Here is a 27,503-nt window from a genome sequence, read left to right as displayed (position 1 = left end):
TTTAAGAAACTAGGACCACCAGCCCAGGGACGGCACCACCCACAATGAGCTTAGCTTTCTCCCATTAATTACTAGTCAAGAAAATACTTTACAGGCTGCCTACAGCCTGATAGCATTGAGGTATTGCTTAACAAAGGCTGCCTCCCCTCAGATAAATTCAGCTTCTGTCATGATGAAATAAAATTATCCTAGAACACCGTTATTCCATATCCTGCCAGCAGGAGTTCTCACTCATGTTATTGAATTTAGCCATTCTTAGAAGTTTAAACTGTAATTTCAGAGTAGCTTTGATTTGCATTTCCCTAAAAGTTAAGGGAAGGTGTTGAACATTCCTCTGAGTGGATAATGATCTTGATGTGTTCTTAGATTCAGTTTCCATGTGTTTTATTGAGTATTTTTGCATATATGTCCGTTATGTAATTTAGTCTGTAATTACCTTTATGTGCTGGTTCATTATGTGTTTTGGGTATAATGGTAATGGTGACCTCATAGAAAAAAATGATCAATGTTCTTTCTATTTTGTTGAATAATTTGTAGAGTATAGGCATTAACTTGTCTTTAAAATTCTGATAGACTTCTGCACAAAGAACATCTGGTCCTGGGTGGATTTTGGTTGAGAAAATTTTAATGACCTGCTTCTATTTCACTAGGAGTTATAAGTCTGTTCAAAATGCACATATTATCTTGATTTAACTTTACTAAGTGGTACCTATCAAGAAAAGTATCAATTTCTTTCAGACTTTCAAATTTAGTGGAGTGAAGGGTTTTTAAAGTATGTTCTTATGATTCTAAGGATTTCCTTAGAATTTATTATGTCAAGTGGGTACTTGACTTCTATGGCAATAATTCCATGGAAGAAAAAATGTGGAAAGTAGATAATAAATTCTACAGAATTATTTTGTTTGCCTTTCAAGAGGAATGTGATTTTATGCCTGATATGAAATATCTCCACAACAAAACTTTAATTTTATGTTTGACCAGCTGATATATGGAAGAACCCTGTTTAAAAGATACTGATAGAATGATTTTTTTCTAGGGCTATTATATCCAGCATAATGCAAGGAGATATAACATTTTTTCAATAAAGGGCAGGTAAGGAGGTAATGGTGGTAAGATTCTGAAGGAGCTGAGTCAGTATGTAGATCTCTGGATTTACTGATTACCCACACAAAAACCCATAAAGTGTTTACTTTTCATCTGAAATCTGTGATAAGCAGGCTCTCAAATGCATAAAAAGGCAGTGGAGGCTGTGCTGGGGCAGTCCTAAAGGCACCATGGCAAGGCTCATTCTTATCACAGGTGAGTTGGTAATCAGATTTAGAGCCTCAATCTTGCCTGGTTTTTTTTTTTTTTTGCCTCAAGATCTGACAACCAAGAAGCATATTTCATAGTATAGTACTACTATGATTAAATTGATTATCTTTTCTTATTTAATTTCTCTTCTTTTTTAACCAGGATTTCTCCTGCTCTTCTACCATGGGCTATTGTGACACTTCTTCTTTGATATCAATGCCATGGCCTAGCAGAAAGTCTCACTCATGTGCAATGTGTGTGCTCTTTTCTCCTTGCTGCAGCCAATCATTCTCTCTGCTTCTCTTGGTTAACCTCTTGCCTGACTTTGGAGTTGTGCTTATGAATCTGTTAGTGTCTTGAAACTAGAGTTCTACAGAGATGAAAATGATTGGGAGGAGCTAGAGCTAGCCATGCGTTCTTTGCCCCTTACAATGAAGAATGTTTTTCTCATTTGTCCTTGAACATGCTGTAGTTTTGGTGACATAAAAGTGTAATTTTTATGGATTCATTCAAAGAGATTGTGTCAGTAGTTGTTTATGCCATTTCATTGAAAATCTACCAGCTGCTCTAAATTTGTTTACAAAATTTGCTAAAATGCTGAATATATTCAAATGATCCTAAGCTCAATGAATAAGAGATTTAGAGTACAAGTGGTCTGATGGCATGGTGATGTCAGATGTCTACCATTCATCTGTCAGGAGTGACGAGGTTCAATGTTGAAGGAAAGCCTGAGCTAATAGTGAGATTGCCAGTTAAAAGCCAAAAACAAAATAAAAGGTGAAACCCATTTTAAAAAATTCAAGGACTGTTTTTGAAACCCATAACAGATATGTGGCTCCTCGCATCATATTAACTGTGGGAAAAAGTCTTCAAAGATGACTCAAAAAAAAAACACATCTAGAGGGTGTATTGCTTGATGCTTGAGTATACCTTAAGTGTTGGAAGTCTGGGATCCCAAGGGTTCTGGCAGGCCGGGTATTTCTGAATGTTGAGTCACAGAAGAGAACCAATTTGTAAAATTTTAGCATGTGTTGCTAGTATAGACAGTTGATTTCTGAAATTTATCTTCAATTTTGACACAGAAGGAGAAACAGGAGTGTCTTTGCATGTTTTGTGAATTCATAAAGAGTAGAGGGAAGTGTATGTATGTTAATTAAAAAGGTCACCCTTGGTACAGATGTGAAGATCTATTTATATAATATTGATCAACTTCTAGTAGAATTGTTCAGACTTCTCAGAAGTGCTAAGGATTCCAACAGCTACCTCTAAGTCCATGTTTGTTCTCTCTCTCTAGGTCTGGCACTTCTGCTGAATGCCCAGCTGGGTAAGTTAGTGATGTTACCTCATTTTGTTGACAAAGTCTTTTCCTCCCATAAGCTTTATGTTATCAAATTTACTTTTACAACATATGTCTGCTTATTGTATGTCCTTTTAAAAGTATGCCGTTGTTGCAGGAAAAGGGGGCCACTTGTTTGTCCCAGCTGCCCAGCTTGCTTACACTCAAAATAACCACACAGAAACTGTATTAATTAAAACACTGCTTGGCCATTAGCTCTAACTTCTTATTGGCTAACTCTTACACATTAGTTTAACCCATCTCCATTAATCTGTGTATCACCATGTGGCAGTGGCTTACTGGAGATTCTAACCAGCGTCCATCTCAGGTGGAGGATCCATGGCTTCTCTGACTCTGCTCTTCTTCCTCCCAGCATTCAGTTCTGTTTTCTCCACCTACCTAAGTTCCGCCCTATCAACTAGGCCAAGGCAGTTTCTTTATTCATTAATCAATGAAAGCAGCACACATACAGAAGGGACTCCTACACCATACCATCATATTAGTGTACTTGTAAAACAGTATGAGGAGATAAACCAACCAGGGAAAGGGATGGGTTATCATCAAGGAATGACTCTTAGTTCAGCCATCTGTGATGTCCTCAGCAGTGTTTCCCTCTGAGTGTTAAGGAACTGGTAACTGTAGAGCTTCTCAGGAATGGTGAGCATGAATTCTTATGAGCTCCTATGCTCATGCAAGCTTTGAACATGGACCTCTACCAACTCTATATAACAAAACTCAGTGAGAGGCTGGTGCATGAGTTAGAAACCCTGGACTCATGCTCAAGAGTCTTCACACAATCTGGTTCTCAGAGATAAAATGTACCTGAGATACAAGAAGGGCAAGAGGAAGGAACAAAAGTCAGCAGACCCCACTGTCACCTGCCGCATACTGTAGTTCTTACTTTTCACATTCCACAGGTTCTTCCTACCAGCTGATGTGCTACTACAACAATGTGGCCCAGGACAGGCCAGGACTGGGCAGTTTCAGTGTTAGTGATATTGATCCCTGCCTGTGTTCTCACCTCATCTATGCCTTTGCGGAGATTCAGAACAACAGAATCACACAAAGAAGAATGGGTGACTTGACTGACTACCAAATTTTACATACCCTGAAAAACAGGTCAGAGAAGGGAAAAACTATTTGTTTGATGTCTATAGTGTCTCTTCTTCTAAAATGTGGCTCAGAAGCAATTTTTTAATGTGTGATCCCAGACAATGCCATCTTTTTACATTTGTATTAACTGAAACTGTATATATTTACCAAACAAAACAAACATTTGCATCCTGTCCATGTCCTGGAATGTTCCAGTACATGGTTGGCATGTATCCATATGCATTCATTTCAATGATAAATTTTTTAATTTGGTATTCTAGAATCCATCTTTATTCAATTTTCATTTTGTGAGGTTTTTTTAGGAGAAAGAGGGAGGGAGAGAGAACACCTTTTATTTATTATGTAAAGTGTTCTGACTGCATGTATGCCTGCAGGTCAGAATAGGGCACCATACTTCATTACAAATAGTTGTGAGCCACCATGTGGTTGCTGGGGATTGAACTCAGGTCCTCTTTCTCAGAAGTCAACTGTCAGGTGACAAGGACTTAGATAACATTTCACATTACTATGGTATACAGTATTTGAAAGTTAAACAAAACTAGTTGTAGAAGAGAATAGAAGCTAATTTTAACTTTTTTGTTATAGGAATATAAGTACCTGACAATTTACTACTTTCAGAAAATCAAATTGAAACCTTACTAGAACTGGATGGAGGTGGGGGTTCCTTGGACTTTCCACAGGACAGGGAACCCTGATTGCTCTTCGGGCTGAGGAGGGAGGGGGGCTTGATTGGGGGAGGGGGAGGGAAATGGGAGGCGGTGGCGGGGAAGAGACAGAAATCTTTAAAAAATAAGTTAATTAAAAATAAAAAAAGAGGAAAAAAAAGTCTGAAGGTTAGAGATGTCTGGTAGTACTATCTTATATCACAGAAAAGATGGATTAAAATTCTATTAAAAGAGTAAAAAAAAAGAAAATTGGATTATATCATAAGGGGCTTGGACTGCATTTATTAAAATATATTTAGTTTGTTGTATGTATATATAAAGCATATAATGTACATATTATAGATAAATATATAAATCTTTCAGTCATGTAATGTGATTAACATATAGTATGATGTATTATGTTAGACAACACCAAATAATATGAGTCTTAGTACAGATAACAGAACTTTTTTAAAAAGAGAGACCCACAGAGTATAAAATTTCTCATCTTTAACTTTTTCTTTAAAGGAACAATGAGATGATAACTCTCCTGGCAGTTGGAGGCAGCAATACTGGATCTGCCCCGTAAGTGCTCTGTTCAGAGTCTCTGGTTCATTTATATGAAAACAAGCTAGTTCTATTCTATATGAGTTCTGTTATTTCACAACATTACCATGGGCATTAAAGATGTCATTTCACGAATTTTGAAATTCAGTTAAATCTTTCACTAGAGCCTAAATAGTAAGTAGAAGATATTGAAAAGGATACCCTGGCTTTCATGTATTTAATTTTGGAATGATACGAATGGACAGCGTCCTCTGAGCTGTGAGTTAGTGCCTTTCAAACAGCCTGTTCCTAAAACTGTCGTGGACAGAGGTGTGACAAATGTCTTTCCATTTTTCTGTGTTCTGGAGAAGAGAAATAAAAGGGAATCTTATGGATAAGAAGATTTATAAGTTTCCCTGTATTTGGAAGACATTTGAAAAAAAATAAACACAGCTCAGATATCTGGTTGGTAAAAACAGCACAGGAAATTCGGGAAATATAGAGTAGAAAAAAGAAAACCATACTAAGGTACCATGTCTGAGAAAAGTCATGATTTTGGAAGGAGGCAGGATGGAAATCAGAGAGGCCAGGGGAAGGGCTCAGAGGCAGAAATTGAGTTATTCACGAGTTTGATTCCAATGTGTCTGTATCATGGCCTTACCTTATTTTTTTGGTTTTCCTCAGTTTTTCATACATGGTGTCCACTCCTGAGTTCCGCAAGACTTTCATCAAATCAGTTGTTGACTTCCTACGCCAGTATGGATTTGATGGACTGAACTTGGACTGGCAATACCCAGGGTCTCCTGGAAGCCCTCCTGAGGACAAGCATCTCTTCACTGTCCTGGTGCAGGTGAGGAAAAGGATAAAGTGTTTGAGTCCTAGAAGATACAAAACCTGTCCTTCCTAAGGAGTGTTGCAGAGCAAAGTCTAAGAAGAGTTTAGAGTTGAGAATATTAGGCTTACCAAGATCCTTAGATATCACCACACCTTACTGCAACAAGTTATTATGTGTTAGGTATTACTCTGCGTGCTTTTCAACAATCAAGATTCATCTTCACATTTTCTGTCAAATAGGAACCCTAAGCATGAGTGTTTATTTCACAAATGACTAAGTACAGTAGAGAATATCTCATCCAAGATCCCAAAGACACTGAATGTTATAATCACCAGTGCAATCTGATTGTAGAGTTCAATGCATGGAACAATTATGTGAGACTGTTTGTTGTTAATAAGCAAGGCATATGGAAAATATTTGGACTATGTCAAAACTGAGATAACTGAGCATAATTAGATTTGAGTAATGTATATCTGGGGTGGAATCTTGAAGCCATAGTTGCAATTACAAGTTCATTTAGATAACTGATATGATAAAGGTCCCTGGAGGACAAAATTTCAGCATCTAGTTTTTACCCAAGTCTATGCTATGGTAGGATGAGAAAAAACTTCTCATGTTGATGCTTGATCTCAGTCTTGACAAACTCAGGGAGTGTTCAGTTAGGTCAGGAGAGGATGACATATAGGGATCTACATGAGCAAAGGAGTAAGATAGAAAAGGTGAGTTTGCAAAAATGACTAGCTTCTGATCATGGGGCACTTTGTGTATATTCAAGTATTTGGAATTTTTATTCCATTCTATGTAATTAGTTGAAGGATTAGAGAGAGTGTAGAATTGTGAAATATGTATGTTTGGGTTTTTATTCAGACATTAACCATAAAGGATGGAAAAATCTGAGGAGGCATGTTAGGACAGAAAGCCATAGAAGTCAGTCAACAAGGTAAAAGTTAAATCCGTACTAAACAGGGGTTGTACACAAAGGTAGGATGTCAGGTACATGAGACTATAAAAGAGACATTATCAATAGGACCAGGGGAGCATTTTCATGTAAAAAAGTTTGAGAGCTACATGTTCCTGCTGAGATCATTTAACCCTTACAATGTTAGGTAAGATGGTTAACACAGACAAGGAGATTTTGAACAGAATTGATGAATATCCATAAAGCTGTTGGGTGTGATAACTCCAGAAGCCCAAAACATCTTGAATAAATAATAACTAAGAGTTCATGCAAAAGAACCCGAGATAATTTACTTTACTGGTGGTATCAGCAACAGTAGGTGATTAGGAAGCAAAATGAATAAATAATGTGAAGTCTAAGAATACAGATGCTTTTGTACATCTATCCCCTTGCAAGTCAGAACCTTTACTTCCTAGATTTATTTTCCTAGTCTTTCAGTTTTCACTCAGACTATTATGCCAATGGGATATGCTTCCAGTGACAGATTCTTTTTCACACCACCAATACCAGATCTTCAACCACTCTGAATAGCTTCAACGTAAGACACTAAGTCAGCCTTAGGTTACTTTTATTTAATAGCACTAATCATCAAACACAGCTCCTCTGTTTTCAAGGGATCCATGCCTCCAGACACTGCTATGATTCCTAGTCCTTGCTTCTCGACCTACACAAAATCAATGCACATATAATGCAATATGTAGGGGTTTAATATTTGAGGTGAGGTGGTAAGCCCATTTTATTTGGTCTATCCATCCTGTAAAAATTCTTAGACAAATGACCACTGATCTAAATAGTAATGTCTGTAGCAATTGGTTGGAAATAATTTGCATATCAAAATAATTTGTTTATTAGAGCTGACCTAAATACATGTTGATTTTCTCTGTAACTTAATTATTCTTATGAACCATTTTTTTTACCAACTTCCTCTTCGTGTTATGCGAATTGTACATTTCATTCCATAAAATCTTGGCCTTATGAGATAGTTGAGCTACTGAGAAAGTAGAAGCAGGTTTTTCCACCATAGAAAACTGGCTGTGAGGAAAGCCTGCTAGTGAAATTTCTCGGGCAGAGTACTGACGGGTGGGGAAGCTCTGACCAGAAACACGGACTCTACATTGTAGGTGACTGGATAAGACACTGAGGTGGGGCATAGTTAGATTTTCTAATATCCATGTTTATTAGATAACTGACAAATTTTAATGTCATATATCATGCATTTTTTGATACAGTATCATGTTAAGAAGAGGCAAAATGTTAAAAGCATCTTATTAATTATTATACAATTATATATATACATCCATAATATATTTGAATAGGCAAAATGAATGTGAAGTATACATAAATGTTCTGTAGGAAATGTCTGAAGCTTTTCAGCAAGAATCCCTGGAAAGCAAGAAGCCAAGGCTGATGATCACTGCTACAGTAGCTGGTATCATTTCCACCATTGAGTCTGCCTATGAGATACCCCAGCTATCCCAGTAAGTGGTCCCTCTTACTCTTTTTTCATCCCTTGGAATTAACTCAGAGGACACAAACCCATAGGGGTCTTGTTGCTCCAATGCTTTGCGTACAAGTTTGGGAAATTATGTCTTTTTCCTGAATAAGTGTGGAAAATATTCATCAGAAATTATTTAAGAGTCTCTTTTCCTCAAGGTTCTTGGACTACATCCTAGTCATGAACTACAATCTTCATGACTATAAAGAGGGATACACCGGAGAAAACAGTCCTTTGTACAAATCCCCAACTGACACTGGCACCAATGCCTTCCTTAATATGGTATGTTCCTGAAAAGATGCAATGCAGACCATACTAGAGACAACCTAAATGATGAGTAAATTAATACAGGAAATAGCTAGAAGCATACACTGCTTCCCAAACTACTGATCATAAATCATTAACAATAAATTTAGATATATGTTTTTGAAAAACCTCTAAAATTATTTTAATCACAGAATTTGTGCTATTGGGAAGATAACATATACAGCCACAAGTCTTCAGCAGCTGTCTGGGACTTTTAATTGTCTGCTGTGTTTCAGGATTACATCATGAAGTACTGGGTGAAAAATGGAGCTGCAGCTGAGAAGCTTATTGTTGGATTTGCAACATATGCACAAACCTTCTCCCTGACTGACCCATCTAACAATGGAATTGGTGCCCCAACCTCAAGCCCTGGCTCTGAAGGTCCCTACACACAGGAATCTAGGATCTTGGCCTATTATGAGGTCTGTAGGTTGGCCATCCTGTGCTGTTTCAGTTTCAGGATGAGAACTGGGCTGTAGCCAGGTGTCAGGGGGTGGAAGATTGGAATCAGCTGAATCTGAACATTCATTCTGTCCAGTTCTTACTAGATCTAATAAATGTCCTTCCAAATTTATAAAATGTTTTAATTTATACTTCTTCAGTCATACAAATATACAGTGTTAGGCCGGGCGGTGGTGGCGCACGCCTTTAATCCCAGCACTCGGGAGGCAGAGGCAGGCAGATCTCTGTGAGTTCGAGACCAGCCTGGTCTACAAGAGCTAGTTCCAGGACAGGCTCCAAAACCACAGAGAAACCCTGTCTCGAAAAACCAAAAAAAAAAATATATACAGTGTTTAACGTTGGATACTATTTCTTCATGTAACAGACCACATACTGATGTGTATCTGCATTAGCACAGAGGAAGGTTATATTGAAGTATGTGTCTTACTATGTGGATTCTCTAAATCCAGTGCTTAAATCTCAACCTTAGATGAGCATCTGAAGATAGCACTAGCTGGGTGTTCCTCTGTGATCCAGCTCTTTTCTTGGTGAAAATGACTGGGTTCATTTACCAAGGTTTGGGGAAAAGTTGTGTTGATAACTGTGATGCCTCACACCTGTAAACGTATTTCAAGCCAAAATGCAGGAGAGGCGAGAGTGTAAAAGTACTGTGTGCTACAGACCTAGACTGTATCTAAAACAAAAAAATGGGAAAAAAACAAAATGTAAATAAAAGAGAGATAAAAAGAAAGAAAATTCACCTTTGATATAGTTTAGCTGTAGAGAATTTTCCCTCACTGATCAGCCCCACTTAAAATGTAATTTAATGTCTTTAATTACAAATAACACAAATTTTAAAATGAGGCACAAAGAATACCAAACAAAATATATTTTTCTTTTTTTAGCATAATATTTTAAGAATTTGACCTCTTGTCTTTTTAAAGGTTTGTACCTTCCTCACAAAAGGAGCCACTCAGATCTGGGAAGGCTCCCAGGAAGTGCCCTATGCCTACCAAGGGAATGAGTGGGTTGGCTATGACAATGTCAAGAGCTTTCTTATCAAGGTATGTTCATTCCCTTGGAAGACCACAGGCCCCAAAATTAAGTGGCAAGAATCCAAATGACTCTTAACCTCTCTCCTGAAACAGGCCCAGTGGCTTCAGCAGAACAATTTTGGAGGTGCCATGATCTGGGCCCTTGGCATGGATGACTTCAGTGGCTCTTTCTGTAACCAGGGCAAGTTCCCTCTGACCTCTACAGTGAAGGAAGCCCTCAAGGTGACCAGTGCAAGTAAGTGACAGCAGGGTTTTGCAACAGTACAAGCATGTCCCTTCACTGAGCAAAAGGCACTCTTGACATGTGTGTCACCCTTGCATGGGGAGAATCTTCCCATTTCATCCCATTGCTCATCCCCAGTGGGATAAATATCCTGATGCTGTCCAGTACCCAAAGTTCCTTGCTACTTTCTTGGACTTCTAGCATTCAAAGGGATGTGCAGAGATTCCTAAATTTCATGATGTATAGGAACATTTAGAAACTGTACTGACTCTCACTATAGGTATCTGCTTCCTTGTGAAGGCCATCTTCACTGCCTCACTCTTTCTTCATGGAGAAACAGAACAGAAATGAATTAAGAGTACTTTAGCTCTTTTACCGGAATGACCTTTTAATTTTTGTTTGTAAATTTTGTTTGTAACAAGATCTTTTGGATAAGAAGCTTTTATATAAGTGGCTTCCATCAGCACACAGTGTCATATATGATTTATAAAGCAAGACATATTAAATTGAAAGGGTGTCATTGAAGAAAGATACAAAGACAGGCAATCACATGAGAACACGGGTCAATATGACATCTCTTTTCAACTTCTGATGATAGAGAAATCTTCTGATCGAATGTAAGCAAGACGAGATAATCACCCCTCTCCTCTCCAGTGCATCTTGTCCTCACTTCACTTCTAGGAAAGGTTTTTTTTTATATAAAGGTTTCCACTCATCCTGTTGTGCTGTGTCTTTCAGGTTGCATGGTCTCTGCTCCAGACCTTCATCTGGTAAATGCTCCACTAGACAGTGGGAGTAGAAATGAGAAGAACACAACTGAGCCAGTGGATGCTCGGCCTTCTGTGACAAGAGAATAATAAAGATGCCTTCCTGTGTGGCCTGAATGTAATCTAATCCCTGCACATATCCCAAGTGAACCTTGTCCTCACTCCACCCGTGATGAGGGGACATGGCATGAGCTTGACCTTTCAGCTTTTCTCATTACTCTGAACAGAATGGTATCCTTTGTTTTTTTGCAAAGCTCCCTTGCTCTTCCCTAAATTACTAAAATAAAATCAGCATTCAGAACATGGGTCTTTATTTCTCCCCGTGTGTGTGTGTGTGTGTGTGTGTGTGTGTGTGTGTGAGAGAGAGAGAGAGAGAGAGAGAGAGAGAGAGAGAGAGAGAGAGACATACAGACAGACAGAAATTGGAGAATTTTTTCTTTCATGTGAAAACAGCAGTTCTGTGTGTCTGTGTGGGTTGTAATACTAAAAGACATGTGTCTTTTAGGGTTGGCAAGAGACTTGCCCCTAGAGTGGATCCCAGGAGCCCATGGTGATGTCCCCAGTTAGTCCCTTGGGCAGCTGAGGATAAGCAACCTGAAATGACCCTATCCTATAGCAATACTGACGAATATCTTGCATACCACCATAGAACCTTTATCTGGTGATGGATGGAGATAGAGACAGAGACCCACACTGGAGCACTGGTCTGAGCTCCCAAGGTCCCAATGAGGAGCAGAAGGAGGGAGAAGATGAGATGAGCAAGGAAGTCAGGACCACGAGGGGTGCACCCACCCACTGAGACAGTGGGGCTGATCTACTGGGAGCTCACCAAGGCCAGCTGGACTGTGACTGAAAAATCATGGGATAAAACCGGACTCTCTGAACATGGCAAACAATGAGGGCTGATGAGAAGCCAAGGACAATGGCACGGGGTTTTGACCCTACTTCATGTGCTGGCTTTGTGGGAGCCTAGCCAGTTTGGTTGTTCACCTTCCTAGATATGGACGGAGGGGGGCGGACCTTGGACTTTCCACAGGGCAGGGAACCCTGACTGCTCTATGGACTGGAAAGGGAGGGGGAGAGGAGTTTGGGGGAGGGGGAGAAGGGTGGGAGAATGGGGAGGGAAATGGGAGGCTGGGAGGAGGCGGATACTTTTTTTTCCTTTTCTCAATAAAAAAATAAACCGGGCGGTGGTGGCGCACGCCTTTAATCCCAGCACTCAGGAGGCAGAGGCAGACGGATCTCTGTGAGTTCGAGACCAGCCTGGTCTACAAGAGCTAGTTCCAGGACAGGCTCCTAAACCACAGAGAAACCCTGTCTCGAAAAACCAAATAAATAAATAAATAAATAAATAAATAAATAATAAAAAAAGAAGCTGTAGAGCCATGAACCTCATGGTCTTTTATCTGTCAGCATTCTTTTCATAATGGATGGAGATTGGGAAAGAAGCATTTGATGTTGGTGCAGGGATGAATGAAGACTTGGATCATTTATTTTTTTATTTCATTTTTTTTTATTGAGAAAAAAAATTTCCGCCTTCTCCCAGCCTCCCATTCCTCCCCCCTCCCCCCACTCCTCTCCCCGACCCCCACTCCTCCCCCCTCCCCCCACTCCTCTCCCCGTCCCCCCACTCCTCTCCCCCTCCCCCCACTCCTCTCCCCCTCCCTCTCAAGTCCCTACATGTAGTAGGATCAAAACCCAGTGTCATTGTCCTTGAATTCTCAGCAGCCCTCATTGTCCGCCATATTCAGAGAGTCCGGTTTTATCCCCTGCTTTTTCAGTCACAGTCCAGCTGGCCTTGGTGAGCTCCCAATAGATCAGCTCCACTGTCTCCGTGGGTGGGTGCACCCCTCTTGGTCCCGACTTCCTTGCTCATCTTCTCCCTCTTCTGTTCCTCATTGGGACTTTGGGAGCTCAGTCCAGTGCTCCAGTGTGGGTCTCTGTCTCTATCTCCATCCATCACCAGATGAAGGTTCTATGGTGATATGCAAAATATTCATCCGTATGGCTATAGGATAGGATCATTTCAGGTTCCCTATCTTCAGCTGCCCCAGGAACTAACTGGGGACCTCACCTTGGGCACCTGGAAGCCCCTCTAGGTCCAAGTCTCTTCCCAACCCTAAGATGGCTCCCTTAATTAAGATATGTGCTTCCCTGCTCCCCTATCCAACCTTCCTTTATCCCAATCATCCCGTTGCCCCAAGTTATCCCCATCCTACCATTCTTACTTTTCTCTACCCATCTCCCCTTACCCCCCTCCCACCCCACCCTTAAGATCCTGATTTTTTGCCTGGCAATCTTGTCTACTTCCCCTACCCAGGAGGATAGCTATATGTTTTTCTTTGGGTTCACCTTCTTATTTAGCTTCTTTAGGATATCAAATTATAGACTCACTGACCTTTATTTATGGCTAGAAACCAATTATGACTGAGTACATCCCATGTTCATCTCTTGGGAATATACCCAAGAGATGCCCAATCATATGACAAGGGCATTTTTGTTCAACAATGTTCATAGCAGCATTATTTGTAATAGCCAGAACCTGGAAACAACCTAGATGTTCTTCAATGGAAGAATGGATGAAGAAAGTGTGGAATATATACACATTAGAGTACTACTCAGCAGTAAAAAATAATGACTTCTCAAATTTTGCATGCAAATGGATGGAAATAGAAAATACAATCTTGAGTGAGGTAACCCAGACTTGGATCATTTATATCTCTCAGTTTGAGACAAAACTGCAGAAGGAGTCACAGTGACTACAAGACAGCACAGCATATGCAAAGCTGAATGTCTTGCTGAACAGTAAAGTCCAGGTCACTCTTTCATCTCTCCTTGGGTCTCAAAATCCTTTCAGCACCTCCTACTATTTGATGATGTTATTCCCCCTTTACCAAACTCTTGGTACGGGAAGTCCTTTTGTACATGTGTTACTTTTATTGGTTAATGAATAATTCTGCTTTGGCCTATGGAAAGAAAGAATGCTAGGAGAAATAAAGTGGAATTAGAGAGACGCCATGTAACAGCAGAAGGACACAAATACCAGAAACCTTACCAGTAAATCATGAGCGTTGTGGTAAAATATAAAATAATAGAAATGGGTTAATTTATGATGTAGTAGCTAGCTAGAAATACACTTAAGTTACTTATTGTAATTAATATAGTTTCTGTGTGATTATTTTGGGTCTGGGCAGCCAGGAAACAAAAGAGCAGTCTCTTCCTACAAACTATTATTTCTTTCCCATTTTCTTCTAGCTCCCTCTTCTTCCCCCATTCACTCCTTAGTTTTACCTTTTGTTTTATGGGCTTTCACAAATTCTGGGTATGATTCCCTTGTCAGGATATTTGAGTTCAAAAAATTTTCTTACATTCTGTTTCACTCCTACTAGGTAGGTTTTTATAAATATTGAGATGCCTACACTAGGAAGTTTGGGATCTTGGCCCACTTAGATGTCAGGAGGCTGGCTGGATGCACAGTTCTGTGTAAATTTCATGACAAGAGGTCTACCCTCACCCGACATGTAGAATCTATTGAACTGAATGTTATTCTAACTTCAACCTGTCTTTCCAAAAGAGAAAGTTACCTTCAGAGCTTAAAGTCCTTCATCTGAGGGACTCCTCTAGGCATAGCTCACATCTCTCTTCTGGACAGCACAAACATACTCGCTTTTCCTCTGGAGAAGCTGCTGGCACTAGAAGCTCACTTCCATGCTCCCTGTGGTATGTATTTCAGTTGTAGATCCTCTGTTCTGATGTATTGTTAGTAGCAACTGCTCTAGGAATAGTTAGGAACTGTCACTCTAGGACTGTTGATTCTGTCACTCGCAAGAAGAGTGACAGCAGTAGCTTCTGGCATGACCTAACAATCACATTCCAGAAGAACTGTGTGCGATGAAGACATTGTATGCTGTATAAGCTGTAATTGTGCATCTGGGCCTGAACTTGACCTGTTCCATTTCCCAGGATTCTTAGGGTTCTCTAGTCTTCACTATGTGGACAAAATAATCTTTCCTAACACTGTTGAATATAATGAGATATGAAAATCCATGTCTCTGAAATTTTAACTTGCTCTATTCTGTCGTAGATGTAGAAATGTCATTTGTGCATTGTTAGAGAGGTGCAAGAGAGTGAGTAGGGATGAACTGATTCCAAAGTCATACATGCTTCTATTTAACAGCCATGATGGATGAGACCCTGGAAAGGAATATTGCTGATCTGGGCACATGAGCAGAATAAGAACATTTACAGAAAAGGTCTCTTGTCTGGCATCCAGCATAAAAAGATGTTACTTACACCTCAGGACTCTAAGATGGGCAGTTCTGCTTGGCATTCTCATGAGTACAAGTCCCTCTTGAAGAAATTCTAAAAGTAGCCGCCATCTTCAGTCCTAACTGCCTTGACTGATCTGAATTCACTCATCAGGCTGCATTTACCTTTTCTCCATGGTGGTTTGTAGCAAAATTACTCTACTCCCAGTTGATATTCTCAACTATTCTTCAGCATGCAGTCCATATTAAAATTGTATTCATATTGCTTTTCAAGCACAGTTAAACTTAGTTCTGATTTAGACATATCTAGGAAAAGGAGGTCACAACTGAGAAAGAACCACCATACAATTGGTCTGTGTGACAATTTGGTAATTACTGATTGATGTGGGCTGACTCATCCCAAAGTGGGCAATGCATCCTTAGGCAAGCGGCTCTGGGTTATATTAGAGAGGTAACTATACAGACCTTTAGTATCATTTTGCAAGTAGTGTTCCTTTCGTGCCCTTGATTCACACCCAACTTGTCTTAACTTGTCTTCCTTGATGATACATTGTATCATATAAGCTTTAATAAGCTGTTTTCTCTCCATAGATAGTTTCTGTCAGTGTTTTAACACAACAGAACAGTAAATTAGGTGTGTCGCTATTTTCCCCTTTATTTTCATCTTATTGAATTCTACTCTATTAAAAATTCACAGTAATAGTCATTAGATATTGAATCTCCAGTTCTTCATAACTCATCCTGATAAGCAAGATTAAATCTATGAATCTCCTATTAATGGAACCAAACATTTTCTCCTTTTTTATGTGGCTGTGGTCACTTTGCATAGTTGTTCAAAGTTTACCATATTATAAAATGATTAAGAAAAGATGAGACAGTGACAAAATTTGCCACAAACTGTTGCTTGTGACCTCAGATTTTTGCTTTCTCTGTGCCTCCTTTGTAGTAATAAGGGCTGCGTTCCCAGCACCCCGGCCATCTGCTCGGCTAGCTTATGCCCGAAATAACAACACACAAACTGTATTCATTTAAACACTGCTTGGCCCTTTAGCCCTAGCCCTTACTGGCTAATTCTGTTATCCCGATCAACCCATCTCTAATAATCTGTGAGCACCGGTCTTACCGGGAAAGGTTCAGCATGTCTAACCTGGCGGCTTGCTTCATGGCATGTGTCTGCCCGGGAGCGGGGCATGGCATCTCTCTCAGGCATCTGCTCCCGAGAGGAGAGCTGTGGAGTCTGACCTCACTTGCTCTTCCTCCCAGCGTTCTGTTCTGTTTACTCCTCCCACCTATCTTCTAACCAATAAAATGGGCCAAGGCAGTTCCTTTATTAGCCAATGACCTTCCTCCATCATTTCCCCTTTTTCTGTTTAAACAAAAAAAAGGCTTTAACTTTAACATAGCAAAATTACATATAACAAAACAGTTATCAAGTAAAAGTTACAATAATCTTTATCATAACTAAGGAAAACTATAACTAACTATTCTTAATTCCATCAAAGACTCCAGAAAGATACAATACTACCTAAGCAAACAAGAAAAAAGCAACTCTAGAAATGACAGAGACATCTCGCTGCCTGGACAGTCACCCAAAGTTCCTCTGTACCGTTGGGGCATCCATCTTCAGCCTTCAGGCCCATGGTATCCAGCAGACATTTCCATAAAGCAGGAAAATTCAAAGTCAGTTCAGTCACTATCTGTTGTGTCCTGCAGAATGTCTCAGACTCTTTCATGAATCAGGAACCCCAAAAGATCATCTCACCTTTAGGCAAGTTCAGTAGTCCTCTCTCTATGAGTTTTCTGTGTCCAGTTTATGCAATAGTCCAGGCAAGAGCAGTTTCTTGCCCAAATGGCTATCAAACTCCATAAGTTGCCTCTTCGATGCCCATCTTCTTTTTGAAGTACATTGGTGCTGCCAGGAGCAGAGTGTCTCATTGTCATGAAAAGTCCTTAGTTATTAAAACATTAAATGTCCTATTCTGTAATCTTTGAAAGACATGAAGAATGTCTATCTAAATATATATCTCTATATATCTAGAAAATCTAACTAACATGACTACAAGCTTTACTATTATTGATGATTAACCATTAACAACCTTTATTTCTTAATTATACAATACATATTTAAATAAACTACACAATCACAATACCTTAATCAAAATCAGAAACACTTATATATATAACAAAATTGACCTTAAATCTCTATCAATAAAGCAAAATCTATACTAATGTAAATTATTCATATCTATATCATATCCCCCTTTAAATTTAAAAGGACGTTTATAAACCATATTTGGGAACATGGGCACAGTTTTTTCTCTCCAAACTGCTTCCTGCTGAATGGGGGCGTCATTAATTAGGTCTTTCATGGTATAAACTGTGTGCTAGTTTCATCTCAGTTGGCAGTTGAGCTAAGCAAATTTTCTGAAGATGTTCACTGCAACCCTTCAGGAGGGCGTGGTCCATCATACCAAATCGGAATTGAAGAAATGAACAGTGTCTCATCCTCTGTGAAAACAAAATAAGAAACTCCTTTCCAAAGTATCATGTCCTTAGATCCAAATTTCAAAGTCAAGGCATCAAAATATCTATGTTGGATTAGTTCAGCAGAATTTATAAATAAATATCTTTTAGCATCTGTTGCTCCTTCCTCAGCATTCAAACAATTCAAAGAGAGCATAATAGCATACAGTATCAAGATTCTCTGTGTATTTTCCATCTTTGTTCGTTTTATTTTAACCTCTATTTTGTTTATTTTTACTTTTAACTTTTTTGCTTTTTGAGATAGGTTCTCTGTATCTTTGACCTGAAGTAACTCTGTAGACCAGGCTGTCCTTGAACTCTCAGAGATCTGCCTGTCTCTGCCTCCCAGGCATTGGGATTAAAGGCATGTGCTACCACACCTTGAAGTCACAGAGGTCTATCTCCCTCTGCCTACCAAGTGTTGGGATTAAAGGTGTGTACCACACACAACAACTCTCTTCATTTTTTTGTCTTACTTTAAGAACTTCAACTTTTAGCTTGCACATATTTTTAACACACAGTAAACCATTTAGAAATTTTCTTTGTCTTTGAATCTCTCTTTACTGTATATCTCTCTTTTTCTGACCACAGGAGCCTTTAATTTACCAAGCATTATCAGTAGGATTAAAGCCGTGGGGCATAAGCAAAACCCAAACATTCATCATAGTTAAATGATATCTATAATGGATCATCATCCTTATTTTTGACCACCGCAGGGTCTGCCTACAATCTGGTATTCTACTTCTCCAACTGGGCTCAGTATCAGCCAGGCCCGGATAGTTTCACACCTGATAACATTGACCCTTGCCTGTGTACTCACCTGATCTATGCTTTTGCTGGGATGCAGAACAATGAGATCACCACCATAGAATGGAATGATGTAGAGTTCTACAAAGCTTTCAATGGCCTCAAAAACAGGTAAAAGAAAGGGGTAAATATCTAAATTAGTATCATTTGGTCCAGTTGTTGCCAAGTCCCAGTTTCTTTGAAGATATTCCTCAAAACTGACTGTAACAAGTCAACGTTTATCATCTATGTATCTATCTACCACCTTTTACTTATTTCAAAATTAATTTTGAGAATTTGTATAATGTATTCAAATCATATCAGTACCTTTTCAGTATTCCGCAAATGCTCTCTTTCTCTACCTATACAACTTTAGTGTCCTCATCTTTGTTTTAAACTTAGTCTAAGTTCATATATTTTTGAGTGTGTGGGAATCCATTGGAAATTTGTTTGCCCATAAGGAGTCCCACAACTCTCCCAGAACCTATCATTTGGCACCAGTGCTTCAGCTAGAGATGCGACCTTATGCCCACCTTCCCTTTCTGTGATGGTGTTTAGTCTGGCTTGAGATCTTGGATGTCTTGTGCAGGCTGTTCCACCTGCAGTGAAGTGTATTCATATGTGCAACTTGTCTGTTGTTTCTGGAAAACACCTTTACTGTAGTCCACCATCTCTGCTTCTTTCTACCCCCTCTTCTGTGATATTTCCCTGTTTGATTTATGGGCTGGTCCACATGATCAAAGTCATAAAGGCATTATTGTCAGGACCAAGACCCTTGGACACACAGGTTCTTTTGATTTCGTGTTGATACAAATGGTTTTCAAAATATGATACAATGCTATGAATTGTAGGTCCTTTGTTGTAGAGATAAGCTCTGAACTCATTCTATCTCACTCAAAGTTTGTATTGCTGACCAACATTTCTTTAATCCTTTCTTCCCCTGCTTAAACATTATAACTTCAGAATCAGTTGTTTCTTCATTTTATTATATTTTATTTTGTCATGTCTAGCTAAGCTATCTTTTAGAAGCCTATTCTTTTCTAATAATAGTCAGAAAGGAAGTGAATACAGACAGAGTGGAGAACAAAGCTGGAGGAGTGGGAGTTGTTGAGGGCAGATAAGCAATAATCAGGGTATATTGTATGAGAATGAAATCTATTTTCAATAAAAGCAAGAAGATAAAATTCTGCCATCTACTTCTATGAGTTCAAATATTTTAGATTCTGCTCATAAGTGAGATCTTGTATTATTTGTTAATCTATGCCTTGTTAATTTCAGTTAACATACCTTCAAATTAGAAATTTTGTTACTAATGGCAGATTTAATTCTTTTAAAGACTGAATAACATAATTAATTACATAATTTTTCAAGTTTAATTATTTTCTAGACATTTGCAGTGATTATGTTTCTTAAATAATTAAGAATAATGTTACAATTAATATTGAAGTGCTATGATTGACAAAATGATTTATCTACTCTGTTTTTGATAAATTGTACTCTCAATACTGTTTTAGTTTTTTATATTATATATCTATTTTTATATATCTTTAGGACATTTATATTATTTTTGAAAACATCTACTCAGGGTCTTCTCCCTTTTACAATTAGGTTGTTCTCTTGCTATTGAGATGAGTTCTTGATATATTTGGGATAGCATCCTTTGCAAGATATATGGTTTGCAGATATTTTCTCCAATTTTTTTTAAAAATTTTTTTATTGAGAAAAGGAGAAAATAAAACAAAAACAAAAAAACAAGTTTCCACCTCCTCCCAGCCTCCCATTTCCCTTCCCCTGCTCCCACCCTTCTCCCCATCCTACCACCCTTCTCCCCCTCCCCCACTCCTCTCCTCCTCCCTATCCAGTCCACAGAGCAGTCCGGGTTCCCTGCACTGTGGTAAGTCCTAGGTCCTCCCCCATCCTTCCATATCTAGGAAGGTGAACATCCAAACTGGCTAGGCTCCCACAAAGCCAGCACATTAAGTAGGATCAAAACCCCGTGCCATTGTCCTTGGCATCTCATCAGTCCTCATTGTTCGCCATGTACAGAGAGTCCAGTTTTATCCCATGCTTTTTCGGTCACAGTCCAGCTGGCTTTCGTGAGCTCCCAGTAGATCAGCTCCACTGTCTCAGTGGGTGGGTGCACCCCTCGTGGTCCTGACTTCTTTGCTCATGTTCTCCCTCCTTCTGCTCCTCATTGGAACCTTGGGAGCTCAGTCCAGTGCTCCAGTGTGGGTCTCTGTCTCTATCTCCATCCATCACCAGATGAAGGTTCTATGATGATATGCAAGATATTCGTCATTATTGCTATAGGATAGGGTCATTTCAGGTTCCCTATCCTCAGCTGCCCAAGGAACTAACTGGGAACCTCATCTTGGGCACCTGGGAGCCCCTCTAGGGTCAAGTCTCTTGCCCACCCTAAAGTGGCTCCCTTAACTAAGAATTGTGGTTCCGTTTTCCCCTATCCACCCTTCCTTTATCCCAATCCTCCTGTTTCCCCAAGTCCCCCCCTCCTTCCCTTCTACCTTTTCTCTCCCCATCTTCCCTTACCCCCCTCCCACACCACCCCCAAGATCCCAATTTTCTCCCCGGCAATTTTGAATACTTCCCTTAGCCAAGAGGATAACTATATGTTTTTCCTTGGGTTCACCTTCTTACTTAGCTTCTTTAGGTTCACCTATTGTAAACTCCATTACCCTTATTTATGGCTAGAAACCAATTATGAGCGAGTACATCCCATGTTCATCTTTTTGGGTCTGGGACACCTCACTCAGGATAGTGTTTTCTATTTCCATCCATTTGCATGCAAAATTCGAGAAGTCATTGTTTTTTGCCGCAGCGTAGTACTCTAGTGTGTATATATTCCGTACTTTCTTCATCCATTTTTCCATTGAAGGGCATCTAGGTTGTTTCCAGGTTCTGGCTATTACAAATAATACTGCTATGGGGTAAATCTAACAAAGGAAGTGAAAGATCTATTTGACAAGAACTTTAAGGCATTGAAGAAAGAAATTGAAGAGGATATCAAAAAATGGATGGACCTCCCTTGCTCTTGGATTGTGAGGATCAACATAGTAAAAATGGCAATTCTACCAAAGGCAATTTATAGATTCAATGCAATCCCCATCAAGATCCCATCAAAATTCTTCACAGATCTGGAGAGGACAATAATCAACTTTATATGGAAAAACAAAAAACCCAGGATAGCCAAGACAATCCTATACAATAAAGGATTTTATGGAGGCATTACCTTCCCTGCCTTCAAACTCTATTACAGAGCTACAATAATGAAAACAGTGTGGTACTAGCATAAAAACAGAGAAGTCGACCAATGGAATAGTATAGAAGACCCGGATTTTATCCCACAAACCTATGAACACCTCATTTTCAATAAAGGAGCTAAAAGTATACAATGGAAGAAAGAGAGCATCTTCAACAAATGGTGCTGGCACAACTGGATGTCAACCTGTAGAAGAATGAAAATAGACCCATATCTATCACTGTGCACAAAACTCAAGTCCAAATGGATTAAAGACCTCAATATCAGCCCGAACACACTGAACCTGATAGAAGAGAAAGTGGGAAATACCCTACAACAGATGGGCACAGGAGATCGCTTCCTATGTATAACCCCAGAAGCACAGACATTAAGGGCAACATTGAATAAATGGGACCTACTTAAACTGAGAAGCTTCTGTAAAGCAAAGGACACTGTCACTAAGACACAAAGGCAACCTACTGACTGGGAGAAGATCTTCACCAACCCCGCAACAGACAAAGGTCTGATCTCCAAAATATATAGAGAACTCAAGAAACTAGACTTTAAAATGCTAATTAACCCAATTAAAAAATGGGGCACTGAACTGAACAGAGAATTCTCAACAGAAGAAGTTCAAATGGCCAAAAGACACTTAAGGTCGTGCTCAACTTCCTTAGCAATCAGGGAAATGCAAATCAAAACAACTTTGAGATATCATCTTACACCTGTCAGAATGGCTAAAGTCAAAAACACCAATGATAGCCTTTGCTGGAGAGGCTGTGGAGGAAGGGGTACCCTCATCCATTGCTGGTGGGAATGCAATCTTGTGCAACCACTGTGGAAGTCAGTGTTTCGGTTCCTCAGGAAACTCAGGATCAACCTACCCTTGGACCCAGCAATACCACTCCTGGGAATATACCCAAGAGATGCTCTATCATATGACAAAAGCATTTGTTCAACTATTTTCTCCGATTTTAAGCTGAAAATCAGTTTATTTCAAGATCCAGTCCATCACTCATGGGTATATACTCAATGAACTCTGCATCTTACTTTGAGATATTTGCTTATCCATGATCACTGCTATTCTATTCATAATAGTCAGAAATGGGAAACAGCCTAGATATCCATCAACTGATGAGCATATAATAAAAATATGACACATATGTATTTTATAGTATTATTCAACTGTGAAGAAAAATGAAATTTTCAGCTAAATGGATGGAGTTAGAAACTATTATCCTGAGCCAGGTAACCCAAACCCAAAGGATAATCATCACGTATTTTCTCTTATATGTGGATCTTTGACTTTAAGCTTTGTATGTGTGTGTTTTTTCTGAATAGCTACAGAGGTTGCATTATTAAAAAGGGATCAGGCAGGAGGATACACTCTTCCAAAGAAAGGAAATTGAATATAGTTTTATAAAGAGATAAAACGACAATAGAATAGGAGGATTAAGTCAGGGAGGAGATGGTGGGCCCAATAAAGAAGAGAATAAGGGGAGTGACAGCCTACACGAAAGGCTTTTTGACAAACCATATGGAAACCCACTACTATAGAAATTATATATATATGTATAGATAAAGATATTTTTCTTTTATTGAAAATATATTGTTTTATTTTACAATATATCAAGATTATAGTGTCCTCTTTCCCTGCTCCTCCCATTTTCCCTACTTCCCTTCCCAGGAATACCTATGCCCTTATTGTCCTTATCAGAAAAAGAAAGGCTTCTAAAAGATAATAATTAAACATGACAAGAATAAGATATAATAATGTAAGGGAAAGGCTACCATATTGAAGTTGGACATGGAAAACTTACAGTAGGTAAAGAGTATAAAGCACAGTCTCAAGAATCACAGCTCACTTGCTTTCACAGTGAGGAGTACCACAATATACTAAACTAATAGTCATATATGAAGAGGATGTGTTTTAGGCCACTGTGGGCATGTGATTGTTGTTTCAGTCTCTATGAGCTTATATGTACTTGTTTAGTTGATTCAGAAGTCCATGGTCTCCTGGTGTCCTCTATCTCCTCTTGATCTTAGAACCTTTCTGCCAGACTTGAAGGTTGTGGCACATGCCATTAATCCCAGACATCAGGAGGCAGATTCAGGCAGATTTTCATGAGTTTAAGCCCAGCTTGGTCTACAGAATGAGTTACAGGATAGCCAAAGCTACACAGAAAAATTCTGTTTTAAAAAACAAAACAAAACACAAAAGAATCTGCCTCTTATTTGGCAGGATTCCCTGAGCTCAGAGGGGAAGGACTTGATGGAGCCCTCTCAGTTACACTCTTTCAATGTATAATGTCTAACTGTGGGTCTCTGACTCTGTTCCCATCTGCTGCCAGAAGAAGTCTTTTTGATGATGATTAGATAAGGCCATGGTCTATGACTATAGCAGAATACTATTGGGAGTCATTTTATTTGTATTTTTTTCTTTATTTATAGATCATTAGTGTTTTGTTTTATCCTAGTTCTTAGGGCTATCTATTCTCTGGTTCTTTTCCACCCTAGAAGTGTCAGGTATGAGTTGCCTTTTGTGAAGTGGGCCTTAGGTCAAATCAGAAAATGGTTGACTTCTCACAGAATTCTGTGCCATAATTGTCCTAGCATATTTTTTTCCATTAAACTTGTTTTAATGGGTCTCAAAATTCTGTGACAGATTTTTGGCCAAGTTGTTTCCATTAAAATTTACTGATTTTGAAAACTAATAACTTAAAACTGCCACACACACAAAAAAATGGTCCACAAAACAATCTCCTCTCCTTCTTAAGATTTTACGATGCATTGTTATCATTAACTGGTCTTATATTATTAAACTTAAATGTCCAATTGAGACAAACAATTCTGAAGCAGTTCTTCCTCTACTGATTAAGACTTGGGTGGCAGGTGTTAGGGGTAATATTCATTTAGCCTTCTGAGCTTTCTGGGCAGACTTGGTGACCTCACCAGCTCCAGCAGCCTTCTTGTCCACAGCTTTGATGACACCACAGCAACTGTCTGCCTCATGTCATGAACAGCAAAACGATCCAGTGGAGGATAGTCAGAGAAGCTCTTGACACACATGGGCTTGCCAGGAACCATATCAAAACTGGCTGCATCACCAGATTCCAAGAATTTTGGACCATCTTCCAGCTTCTTGCCAGAACGATGATCAATCATTTCTATAAGCTCAGCAAACTTGCATGCTATGTGAGCTGTGTGACAGTCTAGTACAGGAGCATAGCCAGCACTAATGGGGCCTGGGTGGTTCAGGATAATCACCTGAACAGTGAAGCCAGCAGCTTCCATTGGTGGGTCATTTATTTTTAAAAAATATTTATTTATTTATTATGTATACAATATTCTGTCTGCATGAATGCCGGAAGAGGGCACCAGACCTCATTACAGATGGTTGTGAGCCACCATGTGGTTGCTGGGAATTGAACTCAGGACCTTCAGAAGAACAGGCAATGCTCTTAACCGCTGAGCCATCTCTCCAGTCCCCATTGGTGGGTCATTTTTGCTGTCACCAGCAATGTTGCCACGTCTAACATCTTTGACAGACACGTTATTCACATTGAAGCCCACGTCCTCAGGAAGAGCTTCACTCAAAGCTTCATGGTGCATTTCAACAGACTTTACTTCTGTTGTCACATTGACTGGAACAAAGGTCACCACCATGCCAGGTTTTAAAACACCGGTGTCCACTTGGTCCACAGGGACGGTCCCAATAACACCAATTTTATAGACATCCCGGAGGGGCAGTAGCAGAGGCTTGTCAGTTGGACGAGTTGGTGGCAGGATACAATCCAAAGCTTCCAACAGGGTGGTCCCACTGGAACTACCATCTTTGCAAGTGACTTTCCATTCCTTGAACCAAGGCATATTAGCACTTGGCTCCAGCGTGTTGTCACCATTCCAACCAGAAATCGGCACAAATGCTACTGTGTCAGGGTTGTAGCCAATTTTCTTAATGTAGGCGCTGACTTCCTTAACATTTTCCTTGTATCTCTTCTGGCTGTAGGGTGACTCGGTGGAATCCATTTTGTTGACACCAACAATTAGCTGTTTCACACCCAGGGTGGAAGCCAGAAGTGCATGCTCACGAGTCTGCCCATTCTTGGAAGTACCAGCTTTGAATTCACCAACACCAGCAGCAACAATCAGGACAGCACAGTCAGCCTGTGATGTGCCTGCAATCATGTTTTTGATGAAGTCTCTGTGTCCTGGGACATCAATGATAGTAACATAGTACTTGCTGGTCTAAAACTTCCACAGGGATATGCCAATAGTGATACCATGCTCACGCTCAGCTTTCAGTTTGTCCAAGACCCAGGCATTCTTGAAGGAGCCTTTTCCCATCTCGGCAGCCTCCTTCTCAAACTTCTTGATGGTTCATTTGTTGATTCCACCACTCTTGTAGATCAGGTGGCCGGTTGTAGTGGACTTGCCGGAATTAACCTGTCCAATGAAGATGATGTTGACGTGAGTCTTTTCCTTTCCCATTTTGGCTTTGAATTAGCAGTGGTTTTCACAACACCTGCATTCTGACGGCAAACCCATTGTGAAAAAGTGTCCTAGCATATTTTATAGCAGGACAGAATGTAGTTCGAAGATTTTGTGCCTGGGTTGGTGTCCGTGTTTCTGTTTCAGTAGCCTGCAAAGTACTTTCCCACACTCTCATGCATATTGCATAGCTGTAACTTTTAAAATTAATATCATCTGTACTATTGACATTATTAAGACATTGATAGAGTAATGTCAGATAAAATAGTTGAAGTACTTTAGAGAAGAAAGACACTGTGAAAATATGTATTTATTATATATACATCTCTGAAACTAACTTCAAATATGCTTGCCTTGTTCTATAGAAAATTTATGAAGCTTTTGAGAAGGAGGCTAATGAGAACCAACCCAGGTTGATGATAACTGTGGCTGTAGCTGCTGGCATTTCCAACATTGAGGCTGGCTATGAGATCCGTGAACTTTCCCAGTGAGTGATGTACTTATTCCAAACGTCTGTGGGAACTGTTAAAGCACTGTGGTGGTCAGTCTAGCGATATCTTGCACTCAAAAGACATTGCTTGTGTACTTGCTTTGGAAAAGGTGTTATTGAAGGCAAAGATGTGAGAAACAGTTATCAGAAATGATTTTAAATCTTATTACCTGTCAGGTACCTTGATCAAATCCATGTCATGACATATGACCTCCATGGCTCCTGGGATGGCTACACAGGAGAGAACAGTTCCCTCTACAAATATCCTACTGACACTGGCAGCAATGATTGCCTCAATGTGGTAAGACCCTACAGGAATACAGACTGGGAATAATGTACCTAGTTTTCTTTACTTTCACTTGAAGTTTATGGCCACAACATGACCACCCCTCTACTCTTTCTATTATTATATTTTAGGTTGCACAGCCCCTGATGTGCCCACTGATCCTACGGAGCCAGTGACTTCTCCTCCAGGAAGCGGAAGCAGGAGTGGGAGTGGGAGCTCTGGAGGAAGCTCTGAAGGCAGCGGATTCTGTGCTGGCAAAGCTGATGGCCTGTACCCTGTGGTCAATGACAGACATGCCTTCTGGCACTGCTCCCACGGAATCACATACCTGCAGCACTGTCCGGCAGGCCTTGTCTTTGATACCAGCTGTAATTGCTGCAACTGGCCATGA

At 39.7% G+C, this 27,503-nt stretch overlaps 1 protein-coding gene and 1 pseudogene across 1 annotated transcript; one reads left to right on the top strand and one right to left on the bottom strand.

Annotated features, from left to right (window-relative positions):
- Positions 1-1,274: 1,274 nt before the first annotated feature.
- Positions 1,275-27,503, top strand: LOC121437886 (acidic mammalian chitinase-like). The gene is made up of 11 exons (XM_041638001.1): positions 1,275-1,299; positions 2,588-2,617; positions 3,547-3,748; positions 4,915-4,971; positions 5,617-5,782; positions 8,079-8,203; positions 8,379-8,502; positions 8,763-8,948; positions 9,912-10,031; positions 10,116-10,257; positions 27,244-27,503. Exons 1-11 carry the CDS (start codon positions 1,275-1,277, stop codon positions 27,501-27,503), a joined length of 1,437 nt encoding a protein of 478 aa, XP_041493935.1.
- LOC121437883 lies at positions 24,754-26,336 on the bottom strand (annotated as a pseudogene).

The sequence above is a fragment of the Microtus oregoni genome, unplaced genomic scaffold, assembly GCF_018167655.1.
Source record: "Microtus oregoni isolate MIOR12 unplaced genomic scaffold, Mior012 000054F_ref0000373, whole genome shotgun sequence".
Classification (NCBI taxonomy): domain Eukaryota; kingdom Metazoa; phylum Chordata; class Mammalia; order Rodentia; family Cricetidae; genus Microtus; species Microtus oregoni.
The sequence above is the reverse complement of the archived record's forward strand: the minus strand, read 5'-3'. Positions and strand labels throughout refer to the sequence as shown.